This window comes from Bos indicus, chromosome 22 (assembly GCF_029378745.1).
Source record: "Bos indicus isolate NIAB-ARS_2022 breed Sahiwal x Tharparkar chromosome 22, NIAB-ARS_B.indTharparkar_mat_pri_1.0, whole genome shotgun sequence".
NCBI classification, from domain to species: domain Eukaryota; kingdom Metazoa; phylum Chordata; class Mammalia; order Artiodactyla; family Bovidae; genus Bos; species Bos indicus.
The window spans coordinates 4,030,030-4,052,140 of record NC_091781.1 but is presented as its reverse complement, the minus strand read 5'-3'; the positions used below and the strand labels follow the sequence as shown (position 1 = coordinate 4,052,140).

Here is a 22,111-nt window from a genome sequence, read left to right as displayed (position 1 = left end):
AGATCCCCTGGAGGAGGAAATGGAAACCTATTCCAGAATTCTTGCCTGGAAAATCCCATGGACAGAGGAGCCTGGCAGGCTACAGTCCATGGGGTCGGACACGACTTCACAACTGAGCAGTCGCAGGCGTGGTTCACATACAACAATGCAACGTTAGAGTCCTTCTCAAGTCACACGTTTAAGAGTCAAACTTATTTTTAGAACAATCTTTTGACTTTAGTCAATTCATTCTGCCTTTTTCAGACTTTCTCCTCTGTCATTAACCAAAGGAAAACTCAAATCTTTTCCTAAAAAAATGTTTGTAAAACATGCAAAATAGATCCTGGCCCATAGTGGGAACTCAGTATTTGGTGGTCTGAAATAACAGGAGAAATGCATGGTGTCTGTTAATAAGGAAAACAATGCTAACATAACTTAAGCATTGCTGAAAACAGTCAATGATATTAAGCGGTAAATTATCTGACAGAGGCAATAAGAATACATAGAAAAGAGAATTTACCAAGAGCCAAAGTAGACAGGGGAGCTTTCATCTAGTAAGTAGAATTTTAATTTACTGATAATCTCAGTCTGGTTTAAAATAGATGAAGATGCCAAAAAGATAAAACTGGGGGAGGGAGGATGAGTTGAGTAAAAACCCAAGAGTTAAATGCCTGGTCTGCTTAGTGTGAAAGGTACATATTGAAACAGAATGAAAAACGCTGCGAGTTGATTCATATTAGGAGGCCCTTTAAAGCTGTCCTGAGGAATTCAGACTTGATATAGAATGGAATAACAAGTCATGGGCAGGTTTTAACCAAGCAAGGGGCATGATGAAAGTGCTGTTTACAGAATGTAGTGAATCTGCAAAAGTACTTGGAGTCCTAATGTTCTTACCAAGACCATGAGCTTAGGGCAGCTGGGTGATAAATGGCTACAATTTTATCCTGGTTTCCAATCACAAAAATCACCTGCATGATGTTTTCTTGGTGCTATATCCAGGTACTGAGAACCTAAGATGTGGTTCATCCATTTATTATTGTATTCTTCTAGACATTCATGGGATAATGACTGTGCCACACATGTGCTAAGCACAAGTGAACAAGAAATGGACAAGATAATAGTGTATCCTGAAGAAGTGTATAATTCTTGTCCATGATAAGCCCACCATCTAAGAGGTACAATTAAACACACACACACACACATAGACACACACACACACACACACACACTGATCATATCCAGTTTTCTAAGTACTAGGGAGACTTTGGGAAAACAAAGAGCAAAACCAATACAATATTGTATAGTTAAATAAAATAAAATAAAAAAAAAAGAAAGAAAACAAAACTAAAAAAAAAAAGAAAGAAAGATAGAGGAAGGGTGTGTAGATTGGCTTGGGCAGGGGTGGAGGGAGAGAGAAAGCTTCGAAGACTTTGTTCTCATCAGCTGAATCTCCCAGACCAAGGGAGAGCACAAGCAGCTCAGGGGAGGAGTGGGAGGTAAGAGATTAGTGGCGGGACTTTAGAACAGAGCAGACCTGAATTTACATCCCACACCTGCTATTTCGTGATTGTGGAGACAAGGGCAAGTTGCTCGTCTCTCATACCTATAAAATAGAGATAATAATTAAAACAATTTGAAAAACCTACCATCATGTATTTGAAGCTCTCAGCATAATTTCTGTACGTAGTAAGTGCTCAGTAAATACCAGGTTTTATTATTAAATGAGAGGTATAATGCTTGTTCCCATAGTGCCTTTGCATATGACCTGTTAATAGTTGGGAATGATTAGCTACACAGTTAGAGGTAAGAACTGACCAGGGTCATCACATGGCTGCCTGTGTTGTCCATTGCGCTAGCAGAGCTGGGAATTACCCAGGAATTACAATGAAAGCTCTCCAGGGCTGGGGCTTGGCAGGGCTCACATTTTACAAAAAGTGCAGTATTCCTGGAGTTAGAGAGTGGAGAATAGTCCGGACCATGAAAAGCCTTGTACTCTATGATAGTTAGAAGTTTATCATTTATGACATCTCATTCAAATGCTGCTGCTGCTGCTGCTAAGTCACTTTAGTCATGTCTGACTCTGTGCGACCCCATAGATGGCAGCCCACCAGGCCCCTCCGTCCCTGGGATTCTCCAGGCAAGAACACTGGAGTGGGTTGCCATTTCCTTCTCCAATCATTCAAATGCTAGAGAGTCAAATATGTATAAATATAATCGAATTTCAATGAAGATACACATCTTTAAACTTTCTCATTATTGAATAAATGTTTTCTTCTTGTTGCATTTCAGAACTGGTAAGTTATGCTGACACTTCTTGACTTATTTTTATCTAGATATCACAGTAAAATATAGAGATAGTAGATTAAAAAATCAGTATATCACCATCAAAGAATCTTTAGTCCCAGCTCCATGATTTCTTCAAGTTCATAGCCTTTTGAATGTATTAATTTTACAGAACATTGTTCAGATTTTAGATACAATTTCATGATTTGCTTTATTGGGGCTATCTTGTAATGCTTTAACTGAGAAGTACTTATGAGCCCTTATTACAGGCCAGGTCTTGGTTTTGCAGATATAAGAAAATACAATCCCTCCCTCAAAGAATTTACAATCCAGAAGAGAAGAGATAAATGTCAAACAATAGTTACATGTATCTATTGACCTGGTTATTATCTTTTGACCTGGCATTATCTTTTGACCTGGTTAGTAGCAGAGCATACAGAAGTTTTTCTATTTTTCTTTTTTACATCGTACTACAGCTAGTTTCCCATGCCACAAAGTGTGAACAATGATCTTTTCAAACAGTTGTAAAATACTCCATTGCTTTAATATGAGTTTAGTCATTCTTTATTTTAGAGTATTTAATTTAGTTCCAAATTTTCAGCAGTACAAAGCGAAGTTGACACATTCATGACTCTAGCTTTACCATACCTGAAAGAACACATCTTTAGGAAAAAAAGGGCAAGAGTGAGTTTATTTTACGGAAAGGACTAAAAAATGTAGTGACTCTTGAAATGTAGTCATCAAAGAATAAAACTAACAACTTTTGCTTTTATAAAAGGCTGATAAAAATGAGGCATCTCTATGGCCCCTTTAATTTTTCTCTTGGTTGCTTCTTACAGATAAATGATCAATAATTTCACCAATTATCACTCATTTCCACTTTGTTTGGGTCTACGCTTTAAGGCTTAGACCTACCAGTCTCTGTGCTTTAAATAAGCCACCAAGCCATGGACCAAGGACACGGCTAAGTCTTAATGATGCACATGTTACCCGGGAGGTCATTTTTTTCCCTGCTGGTGGGGACAACGTCTGTATGACCTGGGCAGAGCATCAGCCCCAGTTCCTGGCTGGAGAGAGGGAAGCATTTCCTCTCTAAACTTGGAGACTGACTTTGTATTTCTGGAGTGGATCTGAGGGTCACAGCCCCTGTGTTTCCACACGTGTGCAGTTAGCTAATGACAGCTGGGAACTCTGAACACAATCATCTACAAATTGTTCATAGAACAAAGCCTGAATGAAACCACCGGCAGTGCAGAGCTTCAGGTAACACTTGAACTCTCGAGTGAAATCCAAATGAGAAAGCTTTCCCTTTTTTTCTCATTGTTTGTCCAAAATATTCAAGGAACTCTGGCAATAGCCAAGTCAGCCGGTTACTATGGAGGAACACAGACGCTGTGCCAACGTTGAACGTTATAGTTTCCAGGGCAAGGCGACTTCCTGGCTGCCTATTATAACAATCTTCAGCTTGACAAGAAACCCCGCAAAACATTCATGCCCTTCCTCAGAATGACTTAATTTTGGTTACAAATAGGAAATGGCTACTTTTGCTACAAAACTCTCAGCCATGAAAACAGGCTAAACGCAGACAGTGGTATTGGAGAAGCAAACTGATTCTCTCAACAGTCCCTACGTAAGTAGGACCTACATTTAAAGTCTGCGTTTGGAAGGAGAGCATCCGGCCTGACACACATAACCCTTAGGGACTAGACCAGAAAGAAACAGAGTTACTATCCAAGACTTAGAAAAATTCAGACTCAGATTTGAGCAGGGGTTTCTAAAGAGAGGAAATAAAGCATGTACCTGTTGACTAAACAGGGCACAGAGGCTCAAGGTTTCTTTAAAACACAGAGATGAGAGATGAGGCAACCTTAGGGTGGAGTCAGAGACTCAAAAGCAACTTCAGACAATAGGAAACTATGTGGCTAGGGAAGAATCTCTGGAGAAAAACCAGCTTGAAAAAGGAAAAACTGACCTGAGCAGGAATTTGGGTATATTGCTGTAAGAACTGGTTATGGATAAATTCAACATAGTAAAAGCCTTTTTGATCAAACTTGATCAGACCTTTAGAATCCAAATAGAAAATAGTCATTCACCCCCAGGTTCATCCTTCAGGGAGACAAGGACCCCAAAACATTCTTCAAAATGAAGGGAAAGCTATTTAAAGAAAAGAATGGAGTCTGGGTAAGTAATTGCAATGGAGTGACTTCTTCGGAGGTCTTAACCCATTCCTATGAGCAAACATGGGAGTCCAGCCAAACAGAACTTAAACAAGAGGAAAGAGAACATTTGTTGTGAAATTCTTCCACATGGGCCCTGTAAGGAAGCACATGCCTCATTCTGAATCCTGAGAGTAGGAGAAATTATCAACTGCACTGTGCCCGCCTACCGTCATCCATAATTCTGTGATATTTCCCACTAAAAATTGATTAAACTGCTCCTCGCATTAAAGTTAACACAGATGGAAGGCTCGACATTGGTCAATATCACTTAAGTGCAAAATTGGAGTGAACAGAAAATGATTCCCAAAATAGAGATATAAAAAAGAAAATAGCTCTAAATGAAACAAAATGGTCAAAATATTTTCAAAAGGTACCTGTGCTTTCAGGGCACAACCTGCACATTCTTTTACATTTGCGTCTCATGACACAACAGAGCTAGAATCCCCTTCAATATTGTTATAATGGAGGGGCGGGTGAGAACCAAAGCATGCTTCTTTCAAACTTTCTGCCTGCACATAAACTCAAAACACTGTGCTTCTGTCTGCTTATCATTACTACCTGCTGGTCTTGTATGCATGCTAAATTGCTTCAGTCATGTCCTTCACTCTTTGCGACCTTATGGACTGACTATAGCCCGCCAGGCTCCTCTGTCCATGGGATTCTCCAGGCAAGAATACTGGAGTAAGTTGCCATACCCTCCTCCAGTGAATCTTCCCAACCCAGGGAGCAAACCCACATCTCTACATCTCCTGCACTGGTAGGCAGGTTCTTTACCATTAGCATCACCTGGGAAGCCCCAGGTCCTGCTAGTCTTACTTATGGGGATTATTTTGCAGAAGGAATTGCAAATAGTGAAGAGTGAAGATTCGAGAGACTATCATTGGATTTTGGTAAAAGTGGTCCACAAGTTATCCACCATCTCCAGGTTTGTTTCATCTGCAGTAAAATGGAGATGTTAATAACTTTTGGAATTACTTGATACTTATTCCATAAGCTATGAAAAACTGAATCTATGCACGCCTTATGGGGCCAAACTGGTACACCAGTGAGGGAAGTGGGCTGCTTTTATGAAAACAGCAGAGCGGTTTAGGCACGACTGAAAAGTATTCACATCTAAATACTTTCAAGTAATGTTGTAGCCAAACAACAATCCTTCATTAGACAGATTGCCCTGTTGATGAATTACAGGAATGTTCTAAGAGCTTTCTAGACTCTGGGACACTGAACAGCTATTTGACCAAGGCTGAATTGCTCAGCATATTAGTATAAGCATGTCTCCTGCCTCCACAGTCACTGTTCACTGCACCTCTGAGAACCCTTCAGGGTTTCATCAATTCATTTGCCAGCTTTCTTTGTAAAGCAGGGTTTCTCTCCTGGGCAAATAAACCAAAGACACCATTCCTGACCCCACTGAGATCCACTTCCTTTTTTTTTTTTTTCCCTGTCTTGGTCATTCAGTCTGTTTTACTTGGTTTAGGAATTGATTGGTAGGTGGGTAATTTTGTAGAAACAGGCTGAAGACTTTGCTTCCTGAACTTAAGGGAATTCAGGTGGGATACACAGGATAAAAGCGTTGGCAAATGCCAATAGGTCTGATAGCCCTTGATGCTACAAGAGACTGTGGGTTAACAGAGAACCCATCTGTCTTCTTCATGAAACAGATCAACTGCCCTTCAGTTTATCTTCATGGCTAATTCTTTCACCAGCACATGGACCATAGTAGCTTTTGGTTTTCCACTGAAGGTCACTTATAAACTGGAAAACTGTTTTATCTGCAAAGTTACCTTTTATATGATTTTTTAAATGATTGGGTTGGCCAAAAAGTTCACTCTGTAAGGTCTTAAAGAAAAACCCAAATGCAATTTTTGATCAGCCCAATCATTACTGAAACAAGAATCAGAGCCAAAGAACTAGTTCTAGATTAGTAACTGTAAAAAGATAGGGGAAAGACAGGCTGACTTGGACAACATAATACCATGTGCGATTTGTACGAATAGTCATGTTCATAGGACATGCCAGGTGGAAATACGATGCGGCAAGGAGAAATGTTAAACTTTTACACAGACTTCACCCTAACCCTAACATATACACATTATCTCAATGCTTGATCAAGTTTGTAAGTGATAATTATGTATGCAATGTTAAATCTTATTACTTGCCTTGCATTATCTTCTCACAACAGAAGGAAATTGCAAAGCAGCCAACCACTGTCTAAGGCACAGCCTCCCCAGGACCTCTTTCGTTTATATAACACAGAAGATGCTTAGTTACAAAGAATGGTGAGCATTTTTGCCTCAAGCTTCTTTTAAGGAAATTATGTTCTATTAAACTACAAGTGTTAGTCAGCCATGTCTGACTCTTTGCAACCCCATGGACTGTAGCCCGCCAGGCTTCTCTGTCCATGGGATTCTCTAGGCAAGAATACTGGAGCAGGTAGCCATTCCCTTCTCCAGGGGATCTTCCCGACCCAGGAATCAAGCCCAGTCTCCTGCACTGCAGACAGATTGTTCACCATGAGCCACTAGAGAAGCCCAACGAACTTAGATATAAGTCTTTATAATATGATTTTTAAGTCTCTCATGATATAAGTATCTTATAAATATTTTCCACTGTCTTACACATACACAAAACCCCTGATTAATACACACATATAATAATATATGTAATAAATACATTATATATTAATGAATATATTAATACATATGAAAGTTTTATATGCACATACATATTTCACTTGAAGCTATTCTTATTTGATTTAAAACAATGTTTAAAAAGTGAGTTACACTGAAGGAAATTCCAGATTTCATATGGTAATCTTTGCTGTGTTAAGGGTTTCTGTTAGTTGGGAGGAAATACTTGAAAAACTTTTATTTGATAAAAGGTCAGTATCCAAAATATACGACTTCCCTGGTGGCTCAGCAGTGAAATATCCGTCTGCCAATCCAGGAGATGTGGGTTGGATTCCTGGGTCTGGAAGATCTCCTGGAGAAGGAAATGGCAACCCACTCCAGTATTCTTAGCTGGGAAATCCCATGGACAGAGGAGCCTCATGGGCTTCAGTCCATGGGGTCAAAAGAATCAGACACAACTTACTGACTAAACAACAACAACAATCCCAAATATATAAGGGACTCATACAACTTAATAGCATACAAACAAACAAAAACAACCCTATTAACAAATGGGTAAAGGATCCAAACAGATATTTTCCCAAAGAAAATAGATTAATACAAATGGCCAAAGATAGTAAAAAGATGTTCAACATCACTGATCCTCAGGGAAATGCAAGTCAAAACCACAGTGTCACCTCATACCTGTTAGGATGCGTGTGCATGCGTGCTAAGTCACTTCAGTTGTGTGTGACTCTGCAACCCCATGGACTGGAGCCCACCAGGCTCCTCTATCCATGGGATGCTGGAGTGGGCTGCCATGCCCTCCTCCAGCGATCTTCCCAACCCAGGGATCAAACCGGAGTCTCTTATGTCTCCTGCTTTGGCAGGTGGGTTCTTTACCACTAGTGTCAAGTGGAAAGCTCCATCTGTTAGGATAAATATTATCAAAAAAATACCAAATGCTGACAAGTATGTAGACAAAAGGGAACCTTCACACACTGTTAATGGGAATGTAAATTGGTGCCACCATCCTGGAAAAACAGTATGGAAGTTCCTCAAAAACCTAGAAAGAAAAATACCATATAACTCAGCAATGCCTCTTTTGGGTAGTTATCTGAAGGAAAAGAAATCAGTACCTCAAAGATATACCTGCACCCTCTTGTTAACTGCAGTATTATTCACAACAGCCAAGACATGCAAACAACCTAAGTGTCTGTCAACAGATGAACAAAGAAAATATGGCATGTGTGTATATATGTATGTGTGTGTGTGTGTGTGTGTATACAACAAAATATTATTCAGCCTTAAGAAAGGAGATCCTGCCATTTGTAACAACATGGATGAATGAACATTATGCTAAATGAAATAAGTCATACACAGAAAGACAAATGCTGCATCGTATCACTTACATATAGAACTTAAAAATCAAATATACAGAAACAGAGAGTAGAAATGTGGGGGGAATGAGGAGAAGTTGGTCTAAGGGTTCAAAACTGTTACTTTGTAAGCTGATCGTGTCTAGAGATCTCATGGGAGGCCTGATGAAAATAGTTAATCCTGCAGAACTGGATCTTGAAAATGTGCTAACAGAGTGGATTTCAAGTGCCCTCATCTCTCTCTCACTCTTACACACACACACACACACACATGGTAACTCTATGGACATGAGTTTGAGCAAACTCCAGGATATGGTGAAGGACAGGAAAGCCTGACGTGCTACAGTCCATGAGGTCGCCAAGAGTCAGACACAACTGAGTGGCTGAACAACTCTATGAGCTTGACTACAGTAATCACTTCACAGCATTCATGCATATTGCATCACCATGCCGTTCACCTTAAATAATGAAATTTCTATTTAAAAAATAAAATTCAAATAGCTTTCCATAGTCAAATTATTCTTAATTTCATCACTTGCTTCTCCATGAAGAATATAGCACTAACCATAATTTTTATATTATATATATGGAATTAAAGATTTTTCTAGTTTTTAACCCCTTCTGGTCTGATTACTCAAAAACATTTCATGAGAATCTTTGAGTAATAAGGGGTTAAAAATGTGGGTGAATGTGTCTCCTGGAATGTTGCCACTTGGTTTCATTTAGTACAATCTCAAACATCATTATTTTTCACATCAACTTTAAGCCCAAAGCCTAGTGTGGTTTTTAGCACTGGCTTCTCTAAAATCTTTTGTTTCAGCTCCTGCTTTTCTCCGAGTGGACAAGCCCTGAGGATGTGAACAGCTGTTATATCTGCAGCTTAAGCATTTTGTTATTTCTTCTTGAGAGAAATTGTATCTTCAAAAGCGGCACAGACAAGGTATTCCATAGATGCTTCATGAATACAGGTTTCTTCCAACCCAGGGCTAATGTCAGCTTAATGACCAGTACGTCTATTCAGATGCCTAGCAATTAAACTGCCATTTTCTAAGAGAAGTAGTACAAATTAAATGCAAACCTTGCTATTTTCTGTTTCAAAACACACAAGGGAAACCAAGCTGGTTTTTAAAATGATCCTATGAAATAGAGACCTTATATCACCAATATTTTATAGATAAAGAGACATGTGAGCCCACTTACAGCCACTTACAGAATCATAACAAATGATACATTCATCCTTCGAATTCAATTTCAGTTTTTATAGTTCAGTACTTTTTTCAGTCATGTGCACGGATTTTTCTCTTTACTACTCCAGAGTTCTCATTCCTTTACTGAAGAAAAGGAAAAATAGCTATTTTAAGAAAGACATGAAGTCATTAAGTCAATAAGAACAATGGCAAGCATCAAATCAAATGACTGTTCACCATCCTGTAAACAAGCTATGCTTTACTTTATGCTTTTACTATGGTTTCCAAGCTAAGGAAGATAAGGAAGCCAAGAATCTTGAGCTTTTTTCCTTTACCTCTTAACTTATAAAACCATGCTACAGAGTGAACATCATGACAAGGGGTGAACAAAGGCACACTTTTTTTCCTTTCAGAACCTACCAACTGAGAATGAATTCCACCACCTGCACTGTGACGGAATGCACTTTTCCTCAAAGACATCAGGTTTATAGGCCTTGAAAAATCCTGAGGGCTATCATATAGCCATCACCAAAAAGTATGAAGAAAAGTCCTTTAAGTACTTACACTTTTTACTATAAGCAAAGCCAGTCTCATGGATAAACAACCAGGTCCTACTGTGTTCACAGGGAACTAAATTCAATATCCTGGGATAAACTCCAATGGAAAAGGATATAACAAGGATATATATGTGTGTGTGTGTGTTTGCGTATAACTGAGTCACTGTAATATACAGCAGAAATTAACACAACATTGTAAATCAACCACTCTTCAGTTAATTTAAAAATTAAATTAAATTAAAAAATGCCAGTCTCAATAAACACATGTCAATTCATGAAACACAGATTCATAAAATAATTTCTTCATATGCAAAACAGATAGGGAGATAGGTAAGGATACTAAATGATACCAAATACAAATTTATACTTCAAAATAGCAATTTACCTATTAATGTTGGTGGAGAGATTTCTTTTTCCTAATATATTTAATCATGGTAATCATAAGCAAATGCTGAGTAAACATACAGCTATAAGACTCTTAAAGAAAAAATGTGCGGTTGTGTGACTCTCAGAACATGAGTAGATATTTTGCTTTACATGTATCTCAAAGACTTCTCAAAGTTCACACAGCACCATCACATCATCATCATTTTCATAAAAGGACCCTCTAAAATACTGAATATACTGAACTGAGAATAGCAAGTGTGGAATGATTATCACAGGGTGGCATACAGGATCTTAGTTCCTTGACCAGGGATGGAGCCCATGGCCCCTGCACTGAAAGCCTGGCATCTTAACCACTGGACCACCAGGGAAGTCCCTGGAAGGATTATCTTTGACAGGAGAAGTGTCTTTAGCTTCAGGTGTCTGGCTAAGTTGGAAACAACACATGGAGACCATTTACCATCAAAGTAGGCATTGTCTCTTAAGTCTGGCTGTAAGACGATAAACATTGGAATTTTCTCAAAAGAAGCCCAGGATAAAAATTTCCCATATTGATAAAAAGGTACCTATAGGAAAATTCTGACTGAAATTACCAAAGTTCCTACACCAACTTTTTCTGAAATGAAAACCAAACTCAATATCAATACCAAAGGAAGCCAGCATATGTTTATATATTGAGCACCTATGCCTGGCTGTAAAATTAATACTGGACTAGATGAGAGTAAAATTCACAAAAGGAGTGCAGGGAAAAAATCACATATCCTGAAGGGAAATGGGAAATGCGGTTGTCTACATAGAAGTGTTTTCATCTTTTTTTGGTAACCTACTTCCCTGGTGGCTCAGACGGTAAAGCGTCTGTTGACAATGCGGGAGACCCAGGTTCAGTCCCTGGGTTGGGAAGATCCCCTGGAGAAGGAAATGGCAATCCACTCCAGTACTATTGCCTGGAAAATCCCATGGACAGAAGAGCCTGGTAGGCTACAGTCCATGGGGTCGCAAAGAGTCGGACACGACTGAGCGACTTCACTTCACCTAATCCCAACATTTGAAAATGAAATAAATGTGTTTTTCAAGTCACTTTGCTTTTTGGGCTCCTTGCTCTAGAGACTGTGGTCCCACCCCGGTGAAGGAGCCTGTGACTCTCAAGATGTAATTCCTCACACTCATAAATTTCACAGCATTTACTTTAGTCTGCACTGAATTTGGAACAACAGGTACTAGAAAAGAGGCTTTGCATGGTGTTGAGCTTCTTCCGTTTCTTTTTAAGTTTCCTGGTGGACCAGCCTGAAGTAGGTATGCTCTTTTCTGGAAATCAAATGGTTCTACTCACACATACACATTCCACCCAGGCACGCGTCAGTGTCACTTACTAGGGCTGTCCCTCAGTAGGGGCTACTGCAAACCCTGCAAACACTGAGGCAGGAGGTAGACGTCCCCTCACCCCCAACCCAAGTAAAGTGATTGGAGGTTCATTCCCCATGAACAGAAGCTCCAAAACGAGAATAGCAGGACAATTAAGAGTGGGGGACGGACCTTGCCCAAACCACATATTTCTCATTCTAGCAATCAGGAGACCTCCCCGATGACACGCACAGTAGGCTCCCTAGAAGTCAAAGGGGAGTGATTCTAAGAGGCCTCTGTGGTAGTATCTACTTTGGCTAAAAGATGCGTGCACACACATGGGAGAATCCTGGGATGTACCAAATACGGACTTTCAACCAGGCAAATCAAAAGGAAAACTGGAAGAAATGCCCCTAAAAGTAACATAAACCATTTCAAGGGCACAGACCCTCTGAGTCTGCCCATGGAGACTGGATAGACATGTGTGTCTATCCACATGTACCATACTCGTGTTTTTTTTGTTTTTTTGTTTTTTCTGTCTAATAAATAGTTTATTTGCTTCAGTACTTTCCATCTTTGTGGGAATTCTTCCCTGCAAAGTCAAAGAGCCAGGGCCTTATCACTGACCACTGGTCTAGTGGCTAGGATTCAGTACTCTTATAGCCATGACCTGGGCTGAATCTCTGGCTAGAAACCAAAACCCCACTCCAAGCAGGCTGAGGCTACCTGAGACCAAGGCTACTGAAAAATATAACAAAATAGAGCATCTATTCCCCCATCCAGGTTCATGGGGTGTAATGCAAATCTCCTACACTTTCCCCACTTGCTATATAAATACTCCCCTTCAGTAAGTAAGGGAGAAAATGAAATAATAAACAAAATGGATTAATTTCAACTTTGTTCTTGTAAACCACCTCCTACTTAGTTACCCAGAAATACTTTTATATAATTTTATTTTTTATTTTTCAACATTTTTAAAGCTTTTTCTATGTGGATCATTTTTTAAGCCTTATTGAATTTGTTACAATATTGCTTCTGTTTTATCTTTTGACTTTTTGGCCATAAGGCATGGAAGTTCTTAGTGCCTTGACCAGGAATTGAACCCACACCCCCTGCATTGGAGGATGAAGTCTTAACCACTGGACTGCCAGAGAAGTCCCCAGAAATAATTTTAAAAAGCAGGTAACACAGTTATAAATCTATAACTGCTAAATGGATTTATTCACACCCCTCCTGGAAACAATCTAGGTGGGTTCTATCCCTCTCTGTACAAATGAATCAAGTATGCAGAATTATTCCTTTTAGAGAAGAAAAACAATTTATGGTTTCATTTAATAAAGAATGAATAAATTTCATGGATGATTTCAGAGCCTTTGGATTATTGTCTTCATCTTTGATTTTAGGGGTCCAGTGAAATGGTAAAGGCAACATAATCTCCCATAAATATAATTCAACCAGCCTGTGACAACAAAGACAAGAAGGGAGTATTTCAAGCTCTTAGAAGTCGGTATGCTTGGCACACTCTCACGGCTCTTATATCCTTTGGCTATTAAGCATGGAAACTTTCTATGGAATATCCATTACTCATTCCCTCTGCTCTAAACACATAGCCTGTCAGGAAAAAAATGGCTGGCGGGGCTGGGGGGTGGTATGGAGGAAGCCAAACTTAAAAAGCAGGAAAAGGCAGAGACAAGTCAATTCATGGAAGATTTACACCTTGTTTTCAATGGCTTCTTTCGTTCCATTTCCCTTGACTTTTTTAAATTAGCAAATACACTGGACCCGGGAGGAAAACACATGGGAAAAACAAAAAACCGAAAACAAAGCCATGCAAATCTCTGTGACTTGTGCAATAGCTCTTATTGGGTCCCGGTGTTTGAGTGGCTGAATGAACTGCGGTCTGTTTTCCATTACTCTCCATCTGGAGCTGCGGCCTGCTTTGTTCATCAGTTTCTGGTCATTCGGGCCTGCTGGTGACTGTTTTGCTTTATGCGGCCATATTATACAGAATGAAAGCTGCCGCAGCCACCACCCAAGAAAGAACAATCCTGAAAACGAGGGGTTATGTTGAAAGAGTTCCCCGAGAGCCCTTCCACAATAGAGCGAGTGTGTTTATCTGGGCCTGCCTACCCTACAGACTTAGAGAACCTGGGGAGGCGGGGTGGGGGGGGGGGGGGCGGGGGGTGCATGACGCAGTGTGGAAGGGAACAACAACCTTTCTTTCGGATGCTAAGATACAGGAAGTATCCAAAATTGGTTTATTATCTCAAAATTAATTTTGATGCCTTTTCTTTTCACCTCTAAGGAGACTAGTGCATGCACCATCTCATACCTTGCTTTCATCAGCTCATGAAAAACTGAATTCATATCATATCTTTCAAAACAGAATCAATAAATCCTGTCTTCATAATACTTGGTTTTGTTTGCATAGCCTGAGTCGGGAGGCCACATTGCAAATGATTCAAAAGCAAGTGTCTCCAAGAAGACCAAATCCAATTTTCAATTTCTAATGACAGGCTCAAGGCCCTTAGTGATTTGTTTAAAAAAGCCACCCCAGGACTTCCCTGGTGGTCCAGTGGTTAAGAATCTGCCTTGCACTGCAGAGGACACAGGTTCAAGCCCTGGTCAGCAAACAAGATCCCAATGCCACAGAGCAACTGCTGAGTCGGAAGCCTTGACAGGAGAAGCCACCTCACACTGCAACTGGAGAACGCCTGCACCCCGCAATGAGCCCCCATCAGAGCCAAAAGTAAAAACAATAACAATAATTAACTCAATTAAAATGTCACCTCAGACACCTTTCACTTTCTTTCCTTAAGAAAGCAATGGTCAAGAAGAACTCTCTTTTACCTTCTCACTAAAAAAGCAGAGAGTAACATCCTCTCTGTATTCAGTTATTCTCAGCTAATGTTATTTTGCAAAAATAAACAAGGATAGTTACGTGCTACCCAGAAATCACAGAAAGAGTCACAATATTGGAAAAATATTTGAAACCACTTTAATTTTTCCAAGAGCTGTCTTTGCTTAGGTTTTTTATTTTTGTTTTTGCCTGAAAAGACAAACACATTTGGATAAGTGTAAAGTTAATAATAATTTATCACCTTAATACAAACTTTTTTTTTGCTTAATATTCACAGTGTTTTATGGAAACAGTCAATATGAGATATTGTTGAACATTATCCATGTATTAACTCATTTGATTATCAAAGTGAAAAGTGGAAGTTGCTTGGTCATGTCCAACTCTTGTGACCCCATATAGTCCATGGAATTCTCCAGGCCAGAATACTGGAATGGGTAGCCTTTCCATTCTCCAGGGGATCTTCCCAACCCAGGGATCGAACCCAGGTCTCCCACATTGCAGGAGGACTCTTTCCCAGCTGAGTCACAAGGAAAGCCCATTTGATTATCAAGGCATGCCCTATTATTGTTACGATTTTATAGATGGGGAAACTGAGGCACTCAGCAGAGTTGAAAGACTGACCACAGGTCACAAGGCTACAAAGTGGGCAGTGCTCACACCAGGCATTCTGGCCCCACCCCAGACGTAACCATGAGCAGTGTGCCATGCCACGCTCAGTCACTTCAGTCACGCCTGATTCTTTGCAACCAACCCTATGGGCTCTAGCCCACCAGGGTTCTCTGTCAGTGGGATTTTCCTGGCAAGAACACTGGAGTGGGTTGACATGCCCCCCTCCAGGGTATCCTTCCATCCCTGGGACTACATCTTCTGTGTCTCCTGCATCATAGAAGGATTCTTTACTGCTGAGCCACTGGGGAAGCCCAACCATGAGCAAATATTTCATAGCCCATATTTACCATACGCATGATTTTACATTCTTCATTTAACTTCCTCTAATAAACAATCCCATGGTGGGCCATAGTTCAGTCCTCTCAACAATGGCCATAGAACAGTAGTAGATGCTCCAAACCCTAGAATCAGAGTTTTCCTATATTTGCTCTCATAAAGAGAATACAGGGGTGCTAAGCATCACCCCACTCCAGTACTCTTGCCTGGAAAATCCCATGGACGGAGGAGCCTGGTAGGCTGCAGTCCATGGGGTCCCGAAGAGTTGGACACGACTGAGCGACTTCACTTTCACTTTTCACTTTCAGGCACTGGCGAAGGAAACGGCAACCCGCTCCAGTGTTCTTGCCTGGAGAATCCCAGGGACAGCGGAGCCTGGTGGGCTGCCATCTATGGGGTCACACAGAGTCGGACACGACTGAAGCAACTTAGCAGCAAGCATCAGCATATGAAACATCTTTAAAAATATGTCTGAATACAATATTTGGGACATCTCACTAGAATCACTAACATCATAGTACATCTCTGATTGCTCTTTCATATTGATTTTTTAAAAGACACTACCAAGTTAGCACGGTCCTAACCCACTCCGATATTGTCTCCTGAAAAACCTCTTGGACAGAAGAGCCTGGTGGGCTACAGTCCATAGTGCAGCAAAGAGTCACCCATGACTGAGTGACTGAGCACAACAGATAAAGAAGGGGTGAATCCGTTTCACAGCGTCCAGCATTGGAGGGCCTGCAAGTTATGTCTGCTATGTGAGTGGATGTAAACTATCACTGCGAATTGCTTTGACTTGTATCTTTCCAATCATTAACTAATTCATCCTGGGGACATGGGGCTTTTGTAGCCCTCCCAAACGTGTTTTCCCCCAACCACCCCTTTTCTCATTGGATGTATAAGTGGGAAGTCCTTGTTGCTCCTAACTCTGAATGGCTTCCCTCCTACCTCAAATCTCCAACTGGAATCTCACATCACAACAGTTTATAACCAACACACCTTCCTGTCCCCGATGGCCTTCAAACTCTTGGTATCTTTCCTATGATTTCTCCACAAATACTTTTAGGACCAGTCCATTTTCCCAACATTACACCTGCTCCAATTCTTGGCTATTTAAATCAATACTTCAGTGCTGCTCTGGGGTCTGGTCCCATCAACTCCTTACATGTCATAATGACCTTCCCCCCAACTTCAGCAACTTGCTTGCACACATCGACAACTATAAACCATTTTCCATAAATGCTATTGCACTCTCATTTCCAATTTTAAGGAATTTCTATCTGTAACTATTTTAGGGGCCATTTTTCTGAAAAACAAAATACTCTAAATATGACTCAAAAATATCATTAAAGTGGTATTTTTCCCCAAACACGGAAGTGGCAGTGGTACCTCTCTGTCACTAAGATTTAGTTTTAGGCTACCCCTTGCCCCCACCACGTCCTTGGTGAAAGTTGAGTTTTGGCTATCATCACCACCCACAGGCTCAAAACACTGGGGCCAGAAAAGGCCCCTGGAGTCTTCAACTACATGATGCCCCCAACTTTTTCGCATGAGCCTCAAGACAAAAGATCTACCTCTCATAAAACCATCCTTATGTACCCTCCTCCAGTGATGTCCCCAGGTGGTTCCTCCCTTTCTCCTCTCTTTTCCTCCGCTCATTTTCTCCTTCCAAATTTATCAGTGCTTCTTATGTTTGAGACAAGTACTCTCCAAAACTACTTTTTACATCCATAGACTTATGAATAAAAATATCATGGAATAGTAAACTCAATATTTATATATTTATGTGTTAAAACAAGCATTTGAAAAATTATACTGATATGTACATTAAAAAACACACAGAGAAAGTTGACTTAAACCAGAGACATGTTCTAATATTTTTTTCAAGTATTTCCAATAGACAATGACACATTCCCCTGCAATTTCCTGCTCTGAAGATAACATTTTCTAGATTATACAGGTCCTGTCTTCACTGACTAAAGAGGTCTCTTTGGAGAGAGACAAAGGCAATTAAATAAGCAGTTAGAGGATAATGTGGATAGGAGTCTTAGGCATTCAGAGAACGATACCCATAGCATTTGTCCAGATCAAGAACTCCACAATTAAGAGATGACTACATATGGAAACTCTTGACAATCCATTTCAGCTACATCCTCTTCCTCTTCAAACCTCGTTATTACAGTACAAGAATACAGTTTTTCCAGGTTAGCAACCAATGCTTTTGTTGTCCCCAGTATTGTACACAGACAAGAGATGCCTGCACTCTTGAGCAAACCTTTGCCTACTGGAGGGTCCCCTCATATAGACCACTCCTTGGATCAGACATGTCATGGCATCCACTGTGGTTTGCAGGACTCACTTGTCTGTGAAGCATCTGCCTTTCTGAGTGGGGCTCAATCAATATAACTGACTGCCTGAAGTGGCTGCCTCAATGGTCTCTGATTGTTCCTACAGACAAGTGCGTGTGTGCTAAGTTGCTTCAGTAGTGTCTGCCTCTTTTGTGACCCCATGGACTGTAGCCTGCCAAGCTCCTCTGTCCATGGGATTCTCCAGGTAGGAATACTGGAGTGGGTTGCCATGCCCTCCTCCAGGGGATCTTCCTGACCCAGGGACTGAACCCATGTCTCTTTCGGCTCCTGCACTGCAGATGGCTTCTTTACTGTTGAACCACCAGGGAAGCCTGTTCCTATAAATATTTTTACCCCAAAGACTTTGGGATCAGTCAGGTATGTCTGGAAGCAATATAATTAACAGTCTAATGCTTTTCACACACACATGCTTCCCACTGGATGAGAGTGAAGAGTTACTCACAGTCGTGGCCCAACTCTGTACGTATACATCATCCAAGGTTCAGTTTTTAGCTGCCTACCTCATGCCCCCCACTCCATCCCCTCCCCTCCAAGGATCCTTTGGTGTCATTATGCACTCCCTTGGTTATGGCAACCATAGCAACTCTGAGCTTCCTTGTAGCTCTGGCTTGACCTCTCCCTCAAGGATGCTGCCCCAAGACCTCTAGATCAGGGCATCTGATACATAAGCTCAGCACTTCTCCCCAAGACTCACTCATACTCCTTCTGGACTTCCTGCCTCAGTCATTGACACAGCCCTCCTCCCAATCACAACAGTTCAATATGTGAATTTAATTACCCATGTCCTTTCACCTTCATAGAAAATATCTAATTCTACCTTGGAAGCTCATGGTACCTCCCTTTCCATTTGCTACCCGTGCCTGGAGGACCTTCCTCATTTTCCTGGTCATCTATATATTTCAAATCTGCATTGTTTTCTCTCTGCCTCCTGTTTCCTCCCCTTTGTAACTCGGTTTCACTTGCTTTGGCAAAATAACTAGAACTCAAGATAAAATCATATCATTTCTGCTCAGAAAAAAAAAAAAAACAAACCACAGCAACAGTTACATAGAGAATTAAGTTCAAAACATTCAGGATAACTCTAAAAATGCCTCCAAAATTCTGACCCCTTCCTTCCTTCTAATGATACCCTTACTGGGGCATTTTTCTATTTCTGGTATGTGAGTCTGCTCAATTACATTCTGAAATTCTTCCTCCTGAGCATCAACCTTTCCATGCCCATTCATTCTGCCTTTTCAAACTTCATGGTCCAAAAGGGAATCCTCATATTCTCCTCTCACCATATTTTGTGGATTCCTGTATTGTAGCCATCTCTGCTATACTCTCACATATATTAGGCGTATGGATCCCAACACATATATTAAGATTAGTTTCTTGGTTTTCTTGGTAGTTTCATTTTCAACTAGAAATTGAGCTATTAGATGATAGAAATGTTGTCTTACCACTTTTTGTCTTCTAGTAGCTAAATTCCTAGAACATTTGTGAGTTTATAGGAGAAAAGGAATGCCACTTTTTCTTTAATTGCTGAATTGAATCTGACCATTCCCCAATTAAGTCAGGATATATACCTGCAGCATTTAAATGTCCCTCAAATTTGTATACATTGCGTTTGTATGAGAAACAGGGGCAATGTTTAGAATGACCTTATATCTAACATATTTCTTGATGTTGGTGTTATAAAAATGACTGGATTAGAGAAACAGCAAATAACACATGTTACAAGAAGCGTTCCAACTTTCCAGTAAAAACTGAGTCAAGCAAGACAGATCATTTAGATTTCATGAATAAATGAATGCCACCCTTAAAAGAGTATGGATTCCCAGACATGAAAAATACATGAGCCACAGATATAGTCAAATAACTTCAGAAATATTTCCAGGAAAAGGAAAAAGCCTTGATATGATACAAATTCTGAGATCCCTTGAGATGCTTACAGCTGAGGCTTAGACACAATGGGCCCACCAGTAAATCCATTCCTAGTCAAACAATGTAGCTAAAGCCTTAAACAACAGATAAATGAAACTGTGTTTGGCATGGAAAGTTTTCCCCAGAGTTCCTCATTTTTATATAGGAAATCAATTTGCATCACTGATGATATCATTCAAATCAGACAACCCAGAGTTGTTAGGAGGTAATTTAGTCTTATGCTGAAGTAATTTCATACTTTTTCTGATTTGTGATTTTCATTTTGTTTGTAAATGAAAAAAAATTAATGAGCAATGTTACTAGAAACGCAACTGATCAAAGCCCAGGCATCATTATAAACAGGATGCCATATACTGTACACAGGAATCCTCGTGCAGCTGATGCCCAGGCCTTGCCTGGCAGGAGGCATCGGTGGAACACACAGGTGTGAGCTCACTTACAGATGTCCTGACACTTACCTTTGCATTGATTTGTGTTTTTGTCAAGGATTGCCTTTGTGGATACGATTTTTCCATACCTGAAAGAGAGAGAGAAAAATTCATGTTATTGTAACTCATTGAAGATACTTAAAACACTGTGATGAACATTGGTGCACACACAGTTAAGCAGGAATAAACCAAGCAAACAAGCTCTGAATCCCCATTTCACAGCTGGATAACCTCTCTTTACCAGCACCTCTTTACAGCTTGGGAATGGGCTTCCTTCCCTCCATAATCACTGGGTTGAACCTTCGAAAATAAACCTGTCAGGCTGTCATAGCTGGCTGAGAGGGGATTGTGTGTGATTGTGATCAAAGCAAATTATACTCTGTGGATTCATGGAAAAATGCACATAACTTGGAACCAGACTGATCAGCGCCTGTGTCCAACTCTGGCGCTTAGCTAGCTCTCTGATTCTGAGCAGTTCAGCATAACTTCTCCAAGCCCACTTTCTCGTTTGTAAAAATGAGAACAGGAATAATCACCTTGCAGGATTTGCAAGAACGTTACATTGAAATGCTGTCATTCCTAGTAGGTCCTAGGACAAATAGGACTTTTTTTTGGCTACTAAAATGGTATTAATTTTACTGTAAGTTAATACAGGGTAAGGACTGAGTTTTGTGTTCCCCATGCCTAGTGCATGGTAATAGAAGCTTAATAAAGATCTGTGGTAAATAACAAATTATATAGGTTATCTATGATGCTTCCTCTACAACAAATTTCTACCATATATATCTAGATACATCATATCTGTATTAATTATTTTATAACTCTATCAGAAAATCTACTGTCAGGTTTTTTTAAAGATGAGGGATAAGGGGAATGAGAAAATCTTATCAAGCCCATTTATGAAGTATAAATGATGAGACAAGGAAGATAATTCCTACAACCTGGTCCTTCTTTAGGATTCCATGAAGGATGCTTCTGGATCAACATAAGACATGGATAAGTTATAATGCAAATTTAAGGACTAAGTTTATTATGTTCAAGATTTCAGGTATGGTCAGAAAATCTCTGGCAAGTTTTCCTATAATTTTGTGTTCCTAAGAGAGATCACTTTGCAAACAAACACCCACATAGTGAAAGCTGTGTTTTTCTAGTAGTCATGTACAGTTATGAAAGTTGGATCATAAAGAAGGCTGAGCACCAAAGAGTTGATGCTTTCAAACTGTGGTGCTGGAAGTGACCCTTGAGAGAGTCTCTTGGACTGTAAGGAGATCAAACCAGTCAATCCTAAAAGAAATCAACCCTGTACATTCATTGGAAGGACTGTTGCTGAAGTTGAAATTCCAATACTTTGGCCACGTGATGTGAAGAGTCAACTCATTGGAAAAGACTCTGATGCTGAGAAAGATTGAAGGAAAAAGGAGAAGTTGGCAGCAGAGGATGAGATGATTGAGGGCATCATGGACTCCATGGATGTGAATTTGAGCAACTCTGGGAGATAGTGGAAGACAGAGGAACCTGGCGTGCTACCGTTGCAAAGAGCTGGACACATCTTAGTAACTGAACATCAACAACAAGGAAGTGTAAGAACATTGGCTAAATATTAAAGACTCCACGTATTAAGAACATAGGCTAAATATTAAAGATT

At 40.2% G+C, this 22,111-nt stretch overlaps 1 protein-coding gene across 9 annotated transcripts in view; it reads right to left on the bottom strand.

The window, feature by feature from the left end:
• The window catches only part of RBMS3 (RNA binding motif single stranded interacting protein 3), an 803,408-nt gene that overhangs the window by 537,871 nt on the left and 243,426 nt on the right, over window positions 1-22,111 (bottom strand). For all 9 annotated transcript variants that reach the window (XM_019984813.2, XM_019984808.2, XM_019984812.2 and 6 more), the window contains exon 3: window positions 20,497-20,555. In XM_019984813.2, the coding sequence (XP_019840372.2) occupies window positions 20,497-20,555 (59 nt within the window). The remainder of the gene's footprint in view (window positions 1-20,496; window positions 20,556-22,111) is intronic.